Below are 23,274 nucleotides of genomic sequence, written 5' to 3' on the forward strand. Positions count from 1 at the left end.
CATTTTTATCTATAAAAGACAGACTTGTTCCAGTCGGGCAGGTTTGCAACGTTTGACCTGAAACAGCAGCAACTGGCAGGAGCTGTGGGCTGGATTTGCAGGATCACCTGAGTCTCCCTGTGGAAAATACCTCAGCTCTCTAGGCCAAAATCAATTGAACCTTTGATTAAACTGACTTGGAGGTGATACGTAAGGTCAGTCTATTCATCGATGATACACTCAGATTTAAATTCAGAGTGGATAACCTCTTTTCTACTTTTGTATCAAACGGCAGCTGCATGACAATGATAACACAAAGACAGGAGAAGAGACAGATGAAGTCGTTGCCTGAAAGATGCTGAATAGCTTCGGAAAATGAGTCACGGTGGTGTCAGTGTAGTGACGAGCTCAGCGACAGGAGGTGGTTGAAACAAAGCTGCTTTTAATTTCTCCATGTGCACTATCCAACCTGAATGATGAAGTTAGTGTTTTACTGTCATACAGTTTAATTATAGTGGATTTCAAACTAAACTTTGTCATTTTGTTCTTTGTATTGTTGTGAATAGAATACAGTAAATAAGTATGAAAGAAAAGAAAAGAGCTACAGCAGACAGTGTCTGGAATTTAAAGTGCAGCAGTGGTTAGAGTTCAGATTTTGTTTAAAGTCTCACAGCTTGTGGCAGAAAGCTGTTGAGCAGATTTTATGTTTAATGAGTTATCTCTACAAAGGTGATAAGTAGAAAACATTTTTGTGCTTGTATTGACCTCCCTCAACATTAATAATGTAGAAAGAACAAAACAAAGACAGAAAGAATAAGAAAAAACAAATCATCAGTGGGAATAAATAAAACCTTATAATTCGAGCTTGAGTTATGGGATAGTTGGGTCTGCAGCCAACACCAATACTGGGGAGAAAATATTCTGATCATATTAAACAGCCGATGTCCTCATGTTTAGATCAGTTCACACTTTTGCAATGATCGTTCAAATATGGTTCAACCATTTGTGTCAAATAGGAGGAACAACATTTTACTTAATAACGTTATAATTCAAAATGCCCTCAGTGCAGCACTGCAGTAAACTACTGGACAACAAGGTAAATTAAATCAATGAAAATAACAAAAATCTCAGATGAATAATTAAAACAGCTTCTCTTCACAAGCCCCCGTCAGTAATGGTGATAAATGAGCGATCCACAATCTGAATGAACAGAACAGTCACGTTATTTTAGGGGACCGACTTGCATGTACATGACTTCTACATTGAACCCAGACAGTTTGTGGTTCACCAGCAAAGTTTGAAGGTTTCTTATGAGGAAATGCATATACTCAGTGATAGGTCTGAGAAATACAGCCCTAATAACAGTTAACAGTCACCTGAAGACCCCCCAATACTGTGCATCAGTGAAAATGATGATTAAACCTGTCCAGGTACACAGTGATTGGCTAAGGATGTACGAGGGTCATGGTCGGGTAAGGTCACAGTGACAGGCAACATAACAATGCTTAAGGTAAAATAAATCTGAGTGAAAGAGACAAATGTGACAGGGCCAGGGTGGAGACAAAGCCGACCTGTCAAACAGGACAGTTTGAAAGCTGCCGATCGCGTGGATCCTGGCGACAGATGCACATTTAACTGAAATATGACAGTATGTCAGGTGATGTAAATTATCCCGCTTCCAGGCCTAAATGGATTTGTCCTTGCGCTCTTCCTTTTATGGAAAGGAAATCAAAGCTGGATCCACACCGATCAGCCACAGCGTTAAGAACAGTTGACACGTTTTAAATGTTATGGCTGATCCCTGTGGTTTTTTTGGTCTGCAGCCATGAAGCGGTGGGAAATGACTAAAACCACAGATGAAGGGTATGGCTGACACTGGCACACTTGGCGGTACATGTCTGTGTGTGTTAATTTACCTTACACGAGAAGAAGAAGAATAAAACAGACCGATTCCTTGGCCACTTTAAAAATGCATTCACGCTGAGAATCCAAACCTTTTCATCTTTCCTGGAGCCTCTCTCTCTGCCCTGCAACCATCCCTCCTTCCCTGTCTCTCATCCACATTCCAGCTTTCTAATCCCCTTGACTGAAGAGCCGAAGACCCAGTGGCTTCGGGGTGCAAAACAGGAGGAGAAGTAAATTGGAGAGAGGAGAAGGGCTGGAGATGAGAGAGGGAATGAAAAGGAAGAGTGGCACTCCAGCTGCAAACAGGGGAAAGCACTGGACGGGGGGGGGGCAGATGAGCTCAAAGGCCGACTGATGAATAAAGTGAGAGCAATACATTTAATTAAAAATCTATTTTTTTTTTATTTAGACAAAATAATTAAGTAGTATAAGAACAAAAGCTTAAGATAGTGTCAAGCCAATTCTGGACAAATGAACAAACCAAAGCAGACGACATTTCCACGTGCATCCTCACATCTGTCGAGCCGCTCCGTCTCTTGTAATACTTAACATCGATAAAAAACCAAATCACAAAATCATTTCTCAATTCAAACAACACACACACACAGTAACCCATCGCTTTACCACTTCTGGCATTTAATAAAATAAAATAAAATAAAGGAGGAAAAACAAACAACCCCACCCCTTGAGTCTTAAATTTCATTTTCAGAACTCAGTCGCCCTGATTTCTTTTTTTGCGTTTGGCGGCTGCAGCCTTAAATAACAGGCCGACTTTTTACTTGCACCTGACTTTGGGCTGGTCTTCTAACAGTCTGCCTGCTTACACGAGTCAGCATCTTATCAGCAACGCCGGCAGTCAGGACAGGGTGATAACTCATTTCCAGACAGAGCCTGAGGTAGCTGAGGTGAGCGGCGGCAGCAGCAAAGCCGCAGCGCAGGAACCAAGTAGTTCAGACAAGCCCTGAATCAGAGTGTTCTTCGTGCACGAGGCCCAAGAGACTGAGAGGCACGTTGATGTTGATGTTGATGTTGACTTTGTGGCCAAGCTAGGGCTGACAGGCTTCAAATAAAACACTAATAACAACTCTACACCTCATTCTAGCATTAATTTCAACAGACATCATTTAAATAGACATTTTTTTCCCCCAGCTTGGCCAAAAGGCGAGAGCATCTTTTGTTTTTTTTTGTGTAAACTGGACAAGGACTGAAGATTTTTCATGAATCGTTGAGTATAAAGTCATTAATGAAACCCGAGTCGGTTTATTGCTTCTTTGAAGAAAAGTGAATGTTAATGAAATTATGGCTTTCCCCCTCGACTGCTTCATCGGGATCTGAAGTCTGTGTGTGTCTGCGCGCCCCTGTAAGAGTACATACAGTGTGTCGTTCAGGGGACAACAGTGTAAGGTTGGTAGGGCAGCATCTTCTGTCGTTCATTGATCGCGTAAATCCATGTGGGTTTGACAAAGTTCAGGTTGCTGTTGTCCATCAGCGCCTGTGTTGGAGGAGACAGGGAGAGAGGTCAGGAAGTCTTCTTGTAGTTCAAAAGCCACATGCAGGGAACACTTTACTTGACGCCTTTCTCTATAACGCATTATAACCATACATATGAGTCATAATGCAGTTATAGCACTGTATAACTATAGTTATAAACATTCACAAATGATCATAATGCTTTATAACAATAATAATAATACTATAAAGCATTTTATCATGACTTATAAGGTCAGGTATTATAATACGTTATAATTGTTAGTACCTCACTGACAATGCCCACATTGATAATGCATTATAAATATAGTTATAATGTGTTATAATTGGCTTATAGATGTGTATAACTATCATTATAAACACATAACACATAAATTATCATAAGACTTTATAACAATAAGCATAACACATTATAGAACATTATAACTAACTTGACCTTATGAGCCATTATAAAATGCTCTATAATGTGTTATGCTTATTGTTATAAAGCCTTATGGTAATTTATGAGTGTTTATAATGATAGTTATACATGTATATAAACCAATTATAACACATTATAACTATATTTATAATGCATTATCAATGTGGGCATTGTCAGTGAGTTACTAACAATAACAACATATTATGATACCTGACCTTATAAGCCATGACAAAATGCTTTATAGTGTGTTATGATTATTGTTATAAAGCATTATGATCATTTAGTGTAGAGTGTTTATACAATGCTATAACTGCATTATAACCATACAACCATACTTACAGAGATAGGCGTCAAGTGTTTCCAATTTTACTTTTATAACTATAACAAGTGCAGTTTAACAGAAATTTAGTTCAGAGTGACATATTCACAGGGTTTTCAAAAAGCTTTGTGCACTTGATGCAACTGAGCGACACCTGAAGCTTTCTGGAGCACTTACATTCACAAAATGGTCTTCTTCCATTAGTGGAACCGTGCGAGTCGTGCCACACATGTGCACAAACCCACATTTGCAAACCCACAAAATGCTCAACATTTCCAAACGGTCGTCATTTTCTTTTTTTTTTTGGCTGTGACTGACAGAGAAATACTGACGCAACGGCAGAAGAACAAAGGCTCAAACTTACGTCTTCAAATGAGTCGTGCCATCCCTCGCTGGTCACCACAAACTGCACTTTCTCCGTCATGTAGTCCTCGATCACTCTGGAACAGGGACAATGTGATTTAATTACAGCAGTAAAGCAGTTACTTTTAATGGATCTTTTTTACTGTGAAATTGCTGAAACCCAATTAAAGTTGTGATGAGTTACTTCAACAAGTCTCTCTCACCCATTAAAGGCAACAATGTATCGCAGCAGCAGGCGCCTCTCGTTGTTTGGAAATTTGCCGTAGAGGAAAAAGTGCTTTCCCCTCAGGAAGTCTGGAAGAATTTAGAAAAAGAGCACGGGAGTTCAGCTGATGTCTTACACGACATGTAAGAGGAGTGATTACAGGTCGTCTTTGATAAAGGGAGAAAGAAAACAGACAACGCAGAATGTCAGGGGGTGTTCCCGGGAGGAGGGAAAAGCATCCAATTACTTTCTGTCAAGCGTTGGCAGCGCACCACGAGGACGGCTGGACATCCTTTACTGCGATAGGAGCAGGAGCAGACAAAGGAGACAGGCAGACGCGGAGATAAGGACAAAGACGGACGTACCTGGGAGCTCGGGGATGGGATGATCCTCCTCGGCCTCGGCGTCTGTGTTTTCATCTGTCGACCCCCCGTACGGATCCTCCTCTTTCACCGTCTTCACTGACGCTGCTTTCTTCTGTCTGTTCTCGTTCTCCACTCTTTCACAGGCACAAAAAAAGTTCATCTTTCATGCTACGTGTTGTTTCTCCCTTGAAAGAACAAACCTCCCCATTTATCTTTTTCATTTTATTGTCTTATGCGAACATCACAGGTGTCCCTTTTATGAAAATAGTGAATCTGTTGAAAGAAACTCTGATGTTGTGGCCGATGCAGACTGCCATTCCTGCCACTGGCTTCACATTATTCCACTGCTCTAGCGGTGGCATTAATGTGGCGAGTAGTAGAATAATCCCAGAGGCATAAACAGGGAAGAAGACAGCTGTATCTTGAATTGTTTAAGAATCGGCCTTGCTAATCTCTTTTGAGGAAACATTCAACGAGTACACACCACAGGGCCACTGTACAAATACATTGCTGTCCTCTCTAGAGGTAATAAAACCTGTTCAACATCTTTGCATCATCACTTTTATAGGTGCTGCAATAAACATATAAACATTTGCTTACTGAAACCTCCAGCAAAGTCCAATACTCGCTGTGTTTTAGCTCTGATTTTGGTCTCTACCACATCCTGAGGGGAGTATTATCCTTATTATTATTAAGCGGCTAAATGCTCAATTTCATCAGGCTGCACTGGATTTTGTTTTCTGCTTAGCAACAAAAAAGCTGCTGGTTGTAAAAACCAAAACAATGAGCTAAAGCACTCCATGGAAAGGATGTGAGCTGCAGAGTTGGGTCAAAAATCCTTTGTAGGTTTGTTACAATCAACAACACTGCTCATGTTACATGTTACTTGTGATTTTGCAGGTGAGTCATATTAAACAACTCGTTCATACACGTGGGATTCCATCAGTGGGTCAGAGGCTTTCACATGGCAGTCAGTATTTCAGTGTAAGTATTGAGAAGAGGAAAACAAAGTCTCTCTAAATCAGTAATAATATGAAAAGTAATTTTGTGGAGGGCTCTGCAGAAGTTACTGCATTGATTTTGTGTGATGATGATTAATCAAAAGTCGATTCAGTTTAAGGTGGAATTACAGATTTTACCAGGGATCGATGATGGTTTTCTATGGAGTCGACGGCCATGAAGAACACACAGAACAAACACGGCCACATCAATATCACACACAGCATCATGGACATTAAGTGTTGTGTTTACCTCTGCAGCTCGTCCTCCGTGTCCACTGCAGAGTCATTGTCGTCACCTGTGAAAAAATAGTCAATATGTCAAGAGAGGGAAATCTTTACCAGAAAACTGACACATCTGATTCACTGTAGAGGAGCAAAGGCCCGGCCAAAAATTAAAGAGGCGTTTATAACCGTGAAACGTTTTAGCGAGGAAAATATCAAGTCACAGAGAACTCAAGGAATTTGCTGTATCTCGGTTCATTAAATGACCATCACTGCACTCTGGCCTTAATCTTAAAACTCATTTTCTACAACGACCAAATGTCAAAGAATTAAATCGGCTTTAAATTTCTGGCCCATATGAGGAAAAGAGTTTAATCTTGCGATCATATTTTCTATAAGATGCTATTAATTTCCCCCATACTCAGCGGAGGCAGAGAGACGTTCCAGGTGAACGTATATATGAATTCAAAGAGCGTAACCTTGATGGCTGCACTTCCTATTACCACACAATCATGTGTCGTAGCAGGGGGGAAAAGAGAGGAAGCTCTAATTAAAACGCTGTCTCCCTGTACGTGATCGGTGGGGTCTCTGTTTGTTGTGTCCTCACTGATGCACCTCGGCACTTTACTTCTGGCCCCGCATTAACATAGAAATGAGAATCATGCACAAGTCCCTTCACAGCGATTACGTCTTCCCTTCGTTTCTCGTGTCTCCCCTCAAACTGCATCCATCAGGACATACGTATGTTGTTCCTGTTCTTTACAGACAGCTCATCCATTTCCAAGTGCTGCATACAAAGATGATCCCCTTTGTCTAATTCCTGGGCTCTCACATTGTCCCCTCCATGCATCCAGTCCTCTTCAGCCGCACCGCTTCCCTCTTTAGTTATTTGAGCTATTAGAAAGAATCCCATCCCATCGTTCACAACCACTAACACACTTCAGTTCTACGTTTTGTGCAATTAAGATATCTATGGGAAATACTGTTTTCCTGTCTCTCCTGATTTACGGTTTAATCTGTTTCTTATAAATTGTAGTAATTTGAGCAAATAGTGAGAAAAAAGTTCTGATTCCCAATCACAAAGAAAGGAAGAATTAATCAAAGGAGTCAATGAGAAACAAGAATTTATAAAGTTTTATGGGACTCCTGTGATTAAAGCGTTTACTGCTTAATCTCAATGTCAATGTTTCCATTCCCCGGAGGAGGACCTTTGTTGTTGTGTCCTTCCCTTCTCTGTGTGCCTTTGTTTCCTGTCTCAAATAAAGGCCAGAATAAAGCTAACATTTGCTAATTAGCACTAAACAAAGGGAATTTATTCATGTGAAATTTTGACCTGTTGGGCGAGAGAGATGAAAATGGAGCCTATTTTAATGTCCAACAAATGTTATGTCATGCACTTGTTATGTCAACACTTGAAAAAAACAACAAGAAACACAGGAAAAAGCCAATATGACACTTCCTCCGTCTTTTTCATCTTAAAAGCCTTCCTCCAGCAGCTAAGAGGGTTTCATCTACTTTCTTCTCTAGAGAAAAAGGAAATGTTTATTTTTTTTAATGATGATTGAGGTGTCATAGTGACAGCAACCAATCAGTGCCTCGTCCAGCAACACGCAACATGGTTGATTTTCGAGGTTGTAGCCATAGCAGCTGTCTGTCATGAGTGGTGATTTTGTGCTGCTCTAGCTGTCCATGCATTGCTGAAGGGAAACAGATGAGAAACAAACTCCACAACCAGACGAGCACATATCAAGTTCAACTGTCTCTGCAGGCCTGAATTCTCTGGTTTGTCCCAGTGAGTAAATAAACTCTGATCAAAGAGACAAGGCCGATTCCCCGACGCTCAACAGCCAACCTCTCCTCCACCCACACCGCTCTATTTGCAACGTGATCTAGTGGGCTAGTGCCTCTACTTGAACATTTGCATGAATGTGATTTGATGCTCTGCCACCTGCGCTGCTGCTCAAATAGTTTAAGTTGTCACATCACCGCATTGAGGAATATCTGCTGAAAGCTTCAATGTGCACGTGAGCTCTGGGTAAGTCAGACACTTTGGTTCCCTCTACTTCTAGCCAGTGTTTTAGGAACTGGAGGTAATGAAGTTACACATTTTAACCTATTAACTTGATTTGAGAATTGTATTGTATTTGACAGACTACTGGTAGGTTCAGTGTCATTTTGAAGTTAATTTAAAGATGTGCAGTTTGAAAGAAGCCGTCCTTCACAACTTACAAGAAAAATATCTGTTTTAACCTTCAAACTTTTCTCTTGTTTCTGTTTATTTCTTTCCACTTGCTCTGTTTCTGTTTTCCAAACTCCAAGTACCTCTCTGACTTTTTCTTCCAGTTGCTCTCGTTCATCTTCTCAGCAGTTAACTGACTGCTCTCTTATTTTTCATATCATTAAACAGCCTCTCTGCCTCCAGGCTATCACTCACTCAAAACAAAAGTCTGACACTTTGTGAGACTGTCACCTTGCAACAACGATGTGCTTTTTCTCTCTTTTGTCCCGACAACAGTGGAGTTTCTGAAAGTGCAGAGTCACTGAGGGGACAACACAACGCTGACGTTAACTGAAACATCATGTAGGGTTCAGCTGCAATTACTTCACAGTGGGACTTTCATGTAAGTAGTTTGATACAAACCTGGTTCATCCATATCAGTGGAGCCGGCATATTCATCATCATCATCATCTTTGCTCCTCTTCTGTGGTGTTTTCTTGGGGGTGACTTGTCTCTCCTGCTTCTGTGGAGTCTGATGAATAACAGCAGAGACAGTTTCAAAAGGATTGATCTATTTTTTTATTTTTTAAAAAGAAAAGAAAAAAAAAAGAACTAATTTACCTTTGTGTTCACTTCCTCCTCACTCTGGTCGTCCACTTCCATTTCGTCCTCCGAGCTCGACTCTGCTCCATCCATCAAATACCTGGAGGAAGACAAAAAGGCGAGTGGACAAAATGTGTCAGCATGATTTAGAACCTGAGGCAAAATGATGTCTGTGCAGTTTATCACTCTCTCAATCAGCTTTACTTGCACAATGATTCAAACTGCAGGGAGCTTTTTGTCAGACAATCGTGGACCGTTGGTGTTTAAAACATTACCGATGCATGTTTATCAAACATATTGATATCTATCACCTGTAGCCATCAGTGGAGGACGACACAGAGCAAGATTGAGATTTGTGTAAAAGTGAGAGCTGACATGGCTGGGCAGTGGGCAGGCTTTGATACACTCTGCTACTCGAGAGCTAGATTTCAATTTAATCTGACTTCTTCCCATCCTGGCCATTCAGGCTATATCCTCAGTGCCATAGAGACATCTACTTTCACATCCTCACCCCCATACAGACTTTTCAGCAACTGAACTCTGTACACAATGCAACTATTCACTTACGCCGACTCATCTGCTTTGCACTGATGTCATTATTGTTGTCTGTTTCTTATTGCTATGTAGACTAGACAAGCTCTGCGTGCCTTAGAATAGGCATCCAGGGACAAGTTTCTTTTATTTGAACATCAGCAGTATGAAATCAGTGGTTTAACCATCAAGCTTTTGCACACATGCAACTGTAACCACTTAGGAAATGGATAAAGATCAGTAAAGGCATTGGTATCAATACAATCTTGTTAATTCTATTCTCTTGTCTCTCTTTGCTATTCACCAATAAAAGGGTTAGAGATTCAGCATCAGAACACACAAAGTGCCAGATAATCATGGAATAATAGAGAGTGTGCTTTAGATTTACTGGGAATTTGTCTCATAAAATAATAATCAATTTAAATAAATTGATGGCCCAAAGGGTTGAATTTTCCACAAAAATAAATGTACAGAAAATAAACAAGACAGATAAAACCTCCTTGGCAGATAATTAAACAGTCAAACAACAGAAACAAATCTATAAAAAAGATTAAGGGACTGTTCTGGCAGAAGGGAAAAATCATCACTCTGGCTATATGTGATGAGGTGGACTGTGAGGAGAAATAAAAAGCAAAATGTTACAATAACTTGCACAGAGAATATGTGAGAGTGATGATAATACTCCAGGAAATAGATGGGACATGCAAAAAACCAGGCAAGAAGCAATTAGAAAATCTTTCCTGCTGCACTCATACACAGAGACTGAAATGAGGATGTGACCTTTATGCCCACTCTCTGTGTATATCCCTTATAGACACTATTTAAAGTCACCTTGACATTATCAGCCAGGAAGTGTGAAGTGCACAGAGTAACCCACACACACTACAGGGAGACATTTTATTGACCTATGTTTTCTTGTTTCATAAAACACTGCGGCCAGGAAATTGGAAAATGAAAACAGACACTGTGGGTGAGGGGTTCAATGCCGTATTTGATGCTTATGACTGTAAAGCAAAGTGTCACATGAACTGGAGATGAACACGAGGGCTTTGTTTGAGGGGATAAGACTAAATTATAATGAAGCTGAAATGATACTGATAATTGTTTGACGGTTCCAGACACATTTTAGGCAATTAACTGAACATCTTTGAAGTTCTAAGTGTAATATATACTTAGACATTTTATTTTTCTAGGTTTTTGAAAATGATTTTCCTTTCCTTTACCTCAATTAGCTGTCCTTTAATTCTCATACATAAATCAGCCTGGTGAGGATTAAAATAGGTGAAATCAGGGTCATCATGACTTTGCTTAAATAGACTAAACTTCCTCAATTAAAATTTCTCATTATGACGGATCTGCTTAATTGTCTCATACACATAAGACCAAAAATAGTCTCTCACACTCCCAGAGCCCAAGGCTACAATTCTAACAGTGTTGTTGTTTTTAATAAATGCTCTTGTTTTGTTATTGATGATGACGAAGTGTCTGCTCTTCTGGCACACAAAGCCTCCGAGATGTAGAGACTATTTTCACAATGCAACTTTAATGTGTTTTGTTTTGGTGTGATTGTGCTGATAATTTGGCTGCAACACACACCAAGTCTTTTTAGGATGTTGCAGCACTGGCTCAGTTTTATTGAGAAATGTGTTTACTTATTCAGTTCTATTATGATGGGACGTTATAGAGCCGCTCGAGTGTTTTCTCCTCTTTCCACTTTTCGTCCCTCTCTGGATCCTCACAGATTAGATAATGTCTAAGGAAAAAGCATTTAGGGGGGGACGTTGCTGATGTCACAATCTCATTGATACATACACTCCACAATGCATAACAGGAGATCGGTGACGCTGTGCGTTTACCTCCAGATGCTCGGTGACAAAGTGTTTGTGTGCATGATTGGACAACAGTTGGAGAGTGTGAGTGCGCGCATTTGTTTGGGTACTTGTCATCATCAAAGTAAGTGGTCCCCTTAATTACCCATAGCAGATGCAGCTTTTAAATAAAGGATACATCATCAAAGCTGCGCACTCCACGCGCCGCACAATAGCAGAGGTGGGCAGGGGAATGGATTATTCTGACAACAACCGAGGGGGATGCAGCGGGGGGAGGACGGAGGGTGGGGGGCCGGGGGGGGGGTTGCAGAAACTGACTGAGAAAGGCAAACATGAGGGGGAATGATGACATGGGCTGCAGTGAACCAAAGTCTCATTACAATGCAGTTTTGGAGAATCTTGAAGGATCAGACTTCATAAAACCACAGCAACGTTTCAGCGTCGCCCCTCAGCAGCACTTTTTTTTTATTTAAGAAAGACGTTCCACGCGACTCCCTCCGTCTCTCTGCAGAGCTCATATGCAAACTGTGACTGTCTAGATTAGATTAATGCCATCAAAACATTACTCTCTCTGATCGCTTTCATTTCTGGTTTTGAAGACCAGAACTGGGAAAAACAGGTTTCCATGCACTCGGTCTTATCTCCAAATGTAACCTGCTGGAGCTGGTTGATAATGATCTGTAAGAAATGACAGGCACATTCAAATAACTAATCAGTAGCACAGACAGGCGCTAATGAAGGTCGGGGACTCCTCCTGTCATGTCTTTGGAACTCCACCGGGGCTGAAACCTAATGATTATTTCCATTATCTGCCAGTTTAATCACTTCAAACCAAAATATATTAAAAATAGATAAATCCTCTCACCAGTTACTTTACTTATTACTACACCTGTTCAACTGCTCATTAATGCAAATGTCTAATAAGCCAATCACACGGCAGCAGCTCTTCAGCATGTGGACAAGTTGAAGACCATCTGCTGAAGACCAAACCGAGCGCCATTAAGGTGATTTAAGTGACTCTGAACGTGGCCTGGTGGTAGCTCGCAACAAATAATTAAAGGGATAGTTCAGCTTTTTCGAAGTGGGGTTGTATGAGGTGCAAAATGGCCATAATATCTGCAGTAGAAAGGTCTCTGCTCCCCCCCACTGAGAAATACTCGGCTTCACCAAGACACAGGCAGTACACTGTTATGAATGGGGGACGATTAATCAGTATTTTCGCCGCCTACAAGAAATCCCGTCTCAAAATTATACACCAGTTCAAGAGTACGATCTGAAGTAAAACTGTACAATGCATCAGCTGGTCGGAAAAAAGTTAGTTTTCTGAAACTAACCAACTCACTCAGTATTCCTCCACACATCAGCTGTTTGGTGTCATAACTGCAGTTAGTTCCAGATAGCACATCCAGATGTGTTAGCTTTAAAGCTATGGTTGACATTGAGAAAGACTGATCATTATTATCAACATCATTTAGATGCTGGTTATGGCCCAATAGTACGACCTACACAATGTAAAGAGCAAAAAGGAAGGAACCAAAAAAATCCATTCTCTCTAACAGCTGCAGGCCGGCAAAGAAATTGACAAATCACAGCCATACGGTCTGTATGGGGGTTTCTCCTTGCTCAAATTTGCACTCTCACTCTAGTACCCTCCATCCAATCCCCTCGCTCAATTTTGACACTCCCCTGCTCCTCGTCCCGCCTCATCCCAGCTCCCTTCCGCATTTGAAACTACAAACGGTTTGTAAGGCCCTGAGTGATTCAGCTACAGGAGTTTCAGGTATGGAGAAGAAAGAGAGCGACAGCAGCAAGCGGCCTCTGCTTGCCCCACCGGCAAAGGCCCAAAGAAAGCGCAAGTCTGCCAGTGAAAAGGCAGAGACGAAGAGGAGATGCGACAAATTGAGGACTCAAAGCCAAGAAAACATCAGGTCATCGTTTGACCGACAAGACATGAGCCTGAAACGCCATGCTGATACTGATGCTGATGCTGATAGTGGAGTTTTTGTTGAACAGCTAATCTTTTGTTTTTGTTGTGGAAGTTGTGATTTATGAATCCAACACTGTTACCAGAGACGTTCTATGTTGTTACTCATTCAAAGCTGGCAGCGTGTTTGGTTTGGCTTGTTGCTCTGCAGGAGGGCGATAGGAGCTCGGAGGGGAGGGGAGGGGTGTGTGTGTGTGTGTGTGTTTGTGTGTGTGTGTGTGTGTGGGAGGGGTGGTGCTTTTTTCAAATCTTTCTCATCGTCTTTCTCAACATCAACCATAGCTTTAAGTGACTTTGGAACAGAATAAAAGGTTGAAGGGAGGGTTATCAACACTTTGACAGCCAGTTCTCCTCATTTTCAATATTGGGACTGTCTGAATACATCAATAGCCTGAAAGTAATGAGTTCAATACCCTTAGATAACTTGGTTGGAAATTGATTCATCTTCCAGCCTGACACAATCATTATGAGAGCAACAAGTATGAAGGAATTCCTAAAATGATTAAGCAAAGTGTTGTATAGTACAAGACAAGAAGAGCACTGTTCCAATTAATATGGACTTTTCTACTGCCTGAGATGAGTACTCAGCTCTACATTATTCAAAAGACATGGATTCAATGTGGAGCAACGACAGAAGACCTTGATGTTGCGAAAACCTCCCCCCGTAATGAGGCATATAATTAGAGCTGCTGGAGCTGACTGGGATGAGTCTGTGATCACAGCAGGCATCAGCTGCTCAAGGTTACAATGTTCTCTGTGGCGAGTGGGCATCGTTGCTGTGAGAGGTGTATTTTTGGACGCTTCAATCAGCGTGAGTGCTGTGCACAGCCTGTGCGATACAGAGGTACAGACGTGGCTTAAGAGAAAGCATTAATCAGACGTGGATTCATACGGTGGACACATGAAACCAGGCCGTGGCCCCGCGGAAATGTCCCTTAACAAGACACTAAATGCCATCCAGCTGTTCCAGTTGTCAGGCCCAACCCAGGGCATTTCCCCCAGAGGTCTGAAATTCATCAACATCGCTAACATTGCTGCGTGCGGCTGTCGGTGTGTTTTGCCTTTCACCCTCTCTTACTGTTTATAGGAGATCTTCTCTTTCCTCTTGTGGCAGTCCATCACCCATTCCTTCCGTACAATGATGCCCCCTGCTGATTTCACCTGGCTGTACTTGGGGGTGTTGGCGAAGGCACAGCTGGAGATTAATGGGTCGGAACAGACGTTGGCGTACACACACACACACACACACACACACACACACACACACACACACACACACACACACACACACACACACACACACACACGGTTACATCACTAAAGAGAAATCTGTCAAGGGCAATAGTCTGCTCAGACAGCAGAGATCAAGATGCAATCAAAGTGAATTACTGAGAGTACTAACACGGCTGTGACACAATCCTGTAATCTGCTTCAATGATAAACACAAGCTACAGATAGAAATCTCCCATGGCAGGACATCTCTGGAACAAGATCACAACTACTTAGCACCATGATATTTATCACATTAGTTCCACAGCTTATACACCATTACACCTCAGCTATGTAACCATAACATTTATATTAGGAGCTATTAATGATTTATGAAACCCTGACAAAAATCTGTTTATCTTCTTGTCTTTCAGCTCATCTTTCTTTATACTTAACATCTCCCAGCATGCATTGATCTTTTTGACTTATCCGTAGCTCTTTTTTCACTTTCTCCCCATTTGTCTCTTCACTTACTCTTCGTGGAGCCATATTTCAGTGGCCAGTGTCCCTTACAGCAACAACTGTGGTGGGAATATAAATTCTCAAGGATTTCTAAGATGTCTCAGAAACCAAGTATACTGACAAGACAAGTATACTGAAAAACAACACTGTCAATGAAATTACAATTAATTTGTATCATAAATCTATGCATGGGGCATGTGGACAACTTCACTTCTATATATACATGTTAACTGTTACCTATAGTGTATCGGCACAACACTATCATACACAATTAGGGTAATAGTTTTACACTTTGGGAAATGTGTTTATTTGCCTTCCTAATGAGAGTTAGTTGACAAAATGTGTTGACAAATTGCATGTTACTCTGACAGATTTTTCAAATTCATACATGGTTACAGGCTGTTGTTCACCTGCCATCCTCCCTCTCCAACTAACTAAACTTGTGCCACTGTCCGTGGTGCTGATGTAATCAAAAATTGTCTCAAAAGCTGAACTCAAGTTCTCTCAGGACATTTAAGAGACATATTGTAGCAATGACCTTAGTTTTCTGAAAAAGTTTCCTGGATACAGACATTGTAGCCATCGCTGCTTAATGTACTAATGATGAGTCTAGAGGCTATCTGAGGCAGCCAGAACATCTCACTGGAGCACAAGGATGACAAAAAATAGAAATAGCTTGTTAATTAGTGAGTTTTAGAGAAGTGGAGGGCAGATCTCTCTGAACACAGCAGAGCTAACTGTTTCCCCTGTGTTCCATCTTGATGCTGAACTAAGCTGGTTCTGGTCGTAGCTTTGTTTTTACTCTGCAGACGTGACATTCACAACAAGTCTTCTCATCTGGCATTAAGCATATTTCCCAAAATGTTTGAACATTTGGCTCACAGGCTGCATACAAGTAATGCAGCCATAAGCGATTATGAATGGCTTCCATCCCTGCCAGATACTCACATGAGGTGCGTGGAGTCGGGCGTCCAGTCGGGCCGGTACTTGGCTCCCATGTCCAGAGCCTTTTCCCTCAGCTCCCCTCTGAATGGATTTTGGAAGCCGCTGAGCACAAACACCACCCCTCCCATGATCCGGTTGAACGGGACCTGCTGCGCTCCCTCTGATTTCGCTTTCTGTTGTTTGGGTTTAGGTTGGGCTTTGGACTGACTTTCTCTTTTCTTGTCAGCAGACTTCTGTGCCAGGGAAGCTGGGGAGACAATTCAGACAGCTAAAGGAAGGTTTCAATGTGGAAATAATCTGCGTGCTGAGATTCAGACAGTAAAGTTTTACCTTTTGCAGCACTGGGGCTGGGTGTGGCGGCCGGGCTCGGCTTGTGTTTGGGGGTGGCAGCTTTGCCCTCAGGTGAGACGGAGGGGCTTATTTTCTTGGCAGGAGGGCCAGATGCAGACTGGCGCTCTTTGCTGAACTCAAATTTCCTTTTTGCTGGCGGCTACGAGGACACAATTAAGGTTGTAAATTAGAAATTGAAATCTTTTCGTGCGTAAACTGCTAGAATGACAAGAATAACGTGCCTGTATGTTATACCGGGTGTGTAGGAGGAGATGCTGCTGGATGACATGCCCCCTCTCTATGCCAATACAGTGATTCTACAAATTTGATTATTATGGTTTTCACTGAAGGACTGCAAAGCAATTACAGTAGAAAATTGGAAACAGACCTGCAATCGCTGAGATATCTGTTTAGACTGCTTCCCTATGCATGGGCATGTATTTGTACACCTAACCCAAATATATCTTTTGTATCCACTCTTTTCCTGCCACAAGTGACAGGCGGCTGATATTGATGGTGTCATTCCCCCTGCGTCTGCAGCCCGTCCAGCTTTCCCTCGCCGTGCGGGGATCAAAGTCACAGCAGTGCATTTTTTATTTGTGCTGGGATGTGTCATTTATCGAGCTGTTCTTTAAAGGGATAGTTCAACATTTTGGCAAATTGGCCCATTGCCATAAGTTGTTTTAGAGGTAAATACATGCAAAACCGCTGATGCGCGTTCCCGTGGGGGGCAGTTTTTTCGGCAAGCAGTCGTTATTATCTCATAGCGTGGTGAATGTGCAGGTCACAACTTGTCCACCAGAGCGTTTTGGAGTTGTTGGATTGTGTACTTGATAGGGCTGACCCAAAAAATTTGAAGCTTCGTCCGTTGCCATGGTAATCGATCATGAAAGTCCGTGATCGATTTTTTTCCCCCTCCTATTTCCCTTTTTGACACCGGTTCTCATCGCAATTTTTACATTAAAATGAGTAGGCTACTTGGCATCCTGGAAACCTGCCTGATTTTGGAGATATGCAGTGTTTGTTTGCCATTACTTTCATTATTTCCGCTCGCGCCAAAATGTTGAACTATCCCTTTAAAGTCAATGGAAGCTACAAATTTGCTGCTGCATATGAGACTATTTCCGTTCAATATTAGTGGGTTTTACCATCTAAGAAAGTGCTTTTGGAAAACAGAGGGACATAATGAGCTTGAACACAGAGCCTTAGTTTGGCTAATGAAGGACAAGCACAAAGCTGTGGGCACATGTTCTGTGTGGGCGTCTCTGGGATGGAATATAAATGGGAGGGCGTGATGATTAATACGCTCACTCTTAGCCTGTGACATCACTGGTCTCATTGCACTCGAACAGCTGTGCCACAACGTCCAGAGCTCAACGAGCTTCTCCAGGAAATCACACTGTTTTGGAACGAGCAAATGAGAGGAGCTGCCCGACCCCCGAACCTGAACCCACATCCCTACAAATCTGCAGCCGGAGGCAGATGGTGCAGCTTTTAAATCGACTGGTACAGCTATGCTATGAATAAACAATAACATGACCAAATTAATCTGACACCACTTCAGTTTAATTTCCACTAATGTTACATCAGAATTCTTCACACCATAATGTAAAATGGGACAAACCAGCTTTTACACCATGACGCGTTTCAATAATAGAAAATAAAATGCTGCTATTGCTAAAAAGTCAGACACAGATTGATGAGCCACTGCAACTAATATTGTATGGGCTTTCTTTGCACACTATATGTGTGATTAAATAATAGCAAACACAGTGAGGGGCCGGGCCATGCATTGAGCTCTGACACAGCACTTGTGAAACCATGAGGCTGCAGATTTATCAATGTGTCCTGCTGCCTTCAGATGGCTGCAGAGATTTAATCAATTAAGAGAGGAGCTTTTTCATTTAGTGTAAAGTAAATGTGTGGTTTACACACATTTTCTGAATCACTCTACTAATTTATAGATAAATACTGAATTTCCCTTTACCAATTTTCATTATTAAAAAAAAAAAAAAAATCAAAGTGACTGCAGATCGATGTTGTTACCGCACAAATTTTTGTAATTCGGATCAAATATTATCTGAATTTATTGAGCTTAAAATGTTAAATGATATGCAGGCTATATAAGAATGATTTGTCAATTTGACTTTTTACTGAAAATAGAGATACACATTCTGAATATATTTTATAAACAATAACCGATGCTCGTTAACCAAATTAATAACTGTTAACTGATGACTGTGCCGATCGGCAACCCGATCCTCTATTGGCGATTTAGAGGATGATGCTTTGTCAGAGTAGCTAAATGAAACAATGCGACAAGTTTTGTAGGCTACCGTGTGAAAAGTTCACCATAGGTCTGGCCTACACATTCATAAAAAATAAGATTCAGTTTTTTTTTTTTTTTTTTTAATATTATGACATGTGGAAATTGCCTATTATAATAAAATTCAAATTGTGCTTAGAGGGAATATTTTCACCAGACATTTTGACCAGAGGGTTAAAAGTCCTGTAATTACCGGATAACGGAAACCCAAGTTCAGACGTTTTTATTCTCAGCACCAAGTCTAAGACAAATCTATCACCACCACACCGCCTCATCTGAACGAACCTCCCACCAACACATCATGTGCTCTGCACTTGGCACCAAAATGACACACATAAGGCAAAGCCAATATTGAGGATCAGGAAGTTTAACCACAGGAACGCCGTTTGTGGTAAAGTCGCGTACAACAAAGAGCTTGGCATGAAAAGTGAAACAATGTTTTTTCTAATTTGTGGTAAACATGGAACACATACCTGTCATTAAAACCTGACTGTCTTGGGCGAAAAAAAGCTTTTTTGTTTATCTATGCCTGAGGTATTATTCCACTTGTGAGACTATTGTGTGAAAATTTAATTTGATTCAGACAGCTGATGCCAGACACTGTGATGTAATGTGGTGAAACAATAACAACAGTTAAATTCACTTGCGCTGACTTAATAGATTCAGACACTTTTTTGGGTCTATATCAAATCAAATAAACTTTCTCAGACATTATGTGGTACTTTAAAGCTCTCACTACAGATCCCATCCTTCAACAAGCTTTATTGACCATTTCATCCTCTCTTTGTCCTTCTATATTTAATCGTTGTACTAAAATAACACGGAAAAAATGACTGCTCGTTAGGGGAACAGCTCTTTGCTGGCCGTCCGTCGGTGAAGGTGATGTTTAGTACCTGTGGTGAGGCAGAGGTGGAGGAAGAAGCTTGGCCTGGCGAGTGGGAGGTGCCACCAGCCTGCAGGGCAGCTGCAGCGTAACTCAATTTCTCACTCTGTGGAGACACTAAAGGAGAGAAGAGCAAAGGGATGTGAGGAAACAAAGGAGAACTATTCCCACAAACTGTTCAAGGTAATAAAGAATGTCTTTGAAACCACCTCTGTGCTCTTCAGCCTTTGCTCTGCCTCTCCTGACACACACAAGGCTTTAAATAAAACCTAAGTGGAGCTCTGATGGTTCTTTATTTTCACTGTTTTATTGAACCTCAGTGACAGAAAGAAAGTTAAATCAATGGGTTTACCTTTGAGTGAAGTACTGGGTTTTGTTGTGTGGTCCCGGTTGAAGAAGAGACTGCCAGGTTGAAGGCTGGGCGCAGATGAAGGAGACTCGTCCTTTACCTTGAACTGTCCCAGCTTTGTAAGTTTCTGACAGGAAAAAGGAAAAGGGAAAAGTTCAGGGCCAGAGGAGGAGAAGGAGCGACTAACTGAGGCGCTTGTTCTCATTATACAGCAAAATGTCTCAGTTCAGAGGAAAGATAAAGGTGCTACACATTAAGATGCTGTGTCAGGTTTTAATGCTGCATCATCAAAGAAAGTAAGAAACAGAAATACTACAGAGTGTGCATTTTTGACTGAGTCTGACCTCAATACTGGTTTGATACTGTAGACAAATGTGTGGGGAACCCTTCTATAATCAAGCAGTTTCTCATTTTGGACTATTAAAGGAGTTATGATGTTATAATGTCCTTGTGTTTAGACAATGTTAAAATGTTCAAGTTATTTGGCTCAGATGTTTGGTTTGTATTTCCCAAAAGGATCAGAAATATCACTTTGGTATCTGAGCCAGAGCTCTTGTGTCTAAATTATCCTCATGGTCTCAATTAAAAAGATGAAAAGAGAGTAAGACGTTGCATCACTTACTGGAGAAGCTATTGGAGGAGGATCGTTTTTGTCAGGCGGTGAATGGAACTTGACGAAGGCCAGTCCGTATGCAATGTTCTATCAAACACAAAGACAAATTCGTCGTTCAATTTATTTCACTTCCAGCAACAGATATAATACGGGAATACAATAGTCGGGCTCCTTACCTTGCTGTACGGCTGGCTGCACACCATTTTCACCCTGTCCCACTTCTTCTCCTGTGCTGTGCTCTTCTGCAGCTGGCTGGGCCCAAAGAAACGTACACGGTTCATGTTGGTGCCGTTGCGGCTCTCCGTTGGCGACATGAAGGAAGACGTAACCAGAAGAACCTGAAACAGAGATTGAAGTCGAAGAATAAGTGAATAATATGGAGTTATTATTAGTGGAGATAGTTTAGAGGTGAAATAGTTAAAGTGGTTTGATCAGTGAGAATACCTCATAGTCCTGGTCTCTGGTAGCCGAGGAATTCCCAACCAGGACCTCGATGAAAGCTGAGCCTTCGTTTCCGATGTCGATGCTGTGGATCTGCTCCTCCTTCTCGAGCTGAGAGAAGAAAAACAACAGTATAAAGGACTAAATAAATAAATAAAAAGCCAAGGTGGCTGCCAAGCTTCAGTAGCTGAGAGCAATATGAAAACTTAAACATCCTTGTGTAAATTAAAAGGGAATATTTACATGTGAGGACAGACTACTTGTCATTTACCGACACAACTTATATGGGATATCATAATAACTTTTAATGAGCACTGTCCATACATATTTACAAACAACAAACAAACACAAATTACTATTAAAATTGAATATGGATAGAGATAGAATACTATTCTTCAGTAAAAGTATAAAGGAGGTGATGGAGGTTTAACATTATTTTGTAATGTTTAAGGGGCTCAGTTTTTAGGGAGTTTTAAAGCTGAGAGGACATAACTACAACAACTTGTTAGTCTTAACTGCACGTTTGATTAACCAGTAAATGACTCATGAAACATTTAAGTTGTAACCAGGAAACAACTTCTTGCCTCCCATTCCTCAAATATGAGAGTCTGTGGTCAAAAAGAGGAAATAGAATCATGGTGGGCCATCAGCCGAGGACGTTGGCGTGACAGCCAAAAGAAAACAAGGGAATTACCCCAAAAAGCACACAAATGTATAAACAAAGGGGAAGTATGTGGTGATGTGGCCTACCACAAAAAATGACTGCACAAACTCCATGACGTGGGTAAAAAAAGGCAAGTTGGATGCTGAGATTTTGTTTCCTTCCGTGGTCAAACAGCCAGGTGATGGACTAGCAGCTGAGTTTAGATTCAGTCCAATAAAGTCTTATGATACCCAGGAATTAAGATTTCAGGGTTTGTTTAATTTGGATCAAATTAGCCAGATCATCTGTTGTTAGTGAGAATTAACTATAATTACAATCCACTTTGTTTACATTTGTTACCATGTAAAGTATATTTTGTCAATATTTCACAGCTATATCAACAATCCATGATGAGTCCCAGAGAGTGGATTAACTAATTAATATCTACATCAGTTTTTGCTGAAACATTTACTTTAATAACAATAATGGCGGATACAAATTATTCAATGTATGCACAATTTACTGTTGCACTGTTACAGGCCTACAATTATTAGTTTACCAGTATCTAATTTATAAATACTAATTAAGTTAAATAATTAATTGGCTTCCTCTCAACCTTAGTTAGCAGTAGTGATCATGTAATACGTGTCCACTGTCGAGCAACCTCACTAGAAGCAACCAGGTGATGACAAAAACAAAACAAAGCAGTGAAATTCACTGCAGTGCACTTTAAACGTGCACTAAATGTAACGACACCAGTGCTGTAGATTTCCTAACCACCGAGATTCACTCTATAACATTGTCGTGTGCAGCACAAAAGAGCAAACATCACAGACTTGTGGTCTGTAGGAACATTACAAACCCACCTGCAGGATGACGGAGGTCTGCTTCTCCCCGGGTCTGGCTGCCTTCCACTTTCTGTAGGTGTCGGCGCTCAGCAGGTTGTCTGCCTTGTGAGTCTGTGTTGTACGACGACAAGAGGTGAGTGACGAGGAGGCTTGTGTTTGGATGAATGGGGGAAAATAAACTATCGCTCAACATATTTTTTACATATCCAGTAAAAGCGAAAGAACAACAACTCACAGTGTCCTCGGTGCTGCAGGAGACGACGTGTTTGAGCTTGATTTCGGGCATGTTGTCGCTGCTGACTCCTCTCAGCTCCGGGTACTGAATAATTAGCAAGAGTGGGGGTGAATGAACCAGAGGGGCGCCTGCCTCACCCCCGAGAGTTACCGTGACCGGTCAACAAAACATTAACCACAAACACACGTGTCCCCTCTCTCTCTATCTCACAAACACACTTTAACCCCGAAAAGTAGCAGGATCGGTCTGTTTCTATTCAACGTCAGACCCGTGGCTAACGTGTTAGCATGCTAGCAAACAATAGGCACAGTGAACTTTTCCCGATTAGCTCCTCGGTTTTAACGCGACTAAAGTGCTCTGGGGATTTAACCTCTCGGGCTGTGTACACTTGACACGTAGCCGCTTGAGTCAGCGCCACGGTAAACCTCCAAAAACACACAATAACACTTAAAATTTGGAGATAAACGTGCACACAGGGGAACTCATTTTCCCACCAA

General features: G+C 41.4%; 1 protein-coding gene across 1 annotated transcript; it reads right to left on the reverse strand.

Moving 5' to 3' along the window:
- Positions 1 to 2,273: 2,273 nt before the first annotated feature.
- xrcc1 (X-ray repair complementing defective repair in Chinese hamster cells 1) lies at positions 2,274 to 23,274 on the reverse strand. Its single transcript, XM_083989621.1, has 17 exons — positions 22,778 to 23,274; positions 22,561 to 22,653; positions 21,055 to 21,162; positions 20,787 to 20,948; positions 20,620 to 20,697; positions 20,001 to 20,124; positions 19,659 to 19,765; positions 16,440 to 16,599; positions 16,113 to 16,356; positions 14,512 to 14,628; positions 9,108 to 9,189; positions 8,910 to 9,018; positions 6,297 to 6,342; positions 5,046 to 5,179; positions 4,679 to 4,769; positions 4,477 to 4,552; positions 2,274 to 3,376 (listed from the first exon to the last, which is right to left on the reverse strand). Exons 1-17 carry the CDS (start codon positions 22,826 to 22,828, stop codon positions 3,269 to 3,271), a joined length of 1,890 nt encoding a protein of 629 aa, XP_083845747.1. The 5' UTR covers positions 22,829 to 23,274; the 3' UTR covers positions 2,274 to 3,268.

Source organism: Trachurus trachurus, assembly GCF_905171665.1.
Source record: "Trachurus trachurus genome assembly, chromosome: 16".
NCBI lineage: Eukaryota > Metazoa > Chordata > Actinopteri > Carangiformes > Carangidae > Trachurus > Trachurus trachurus.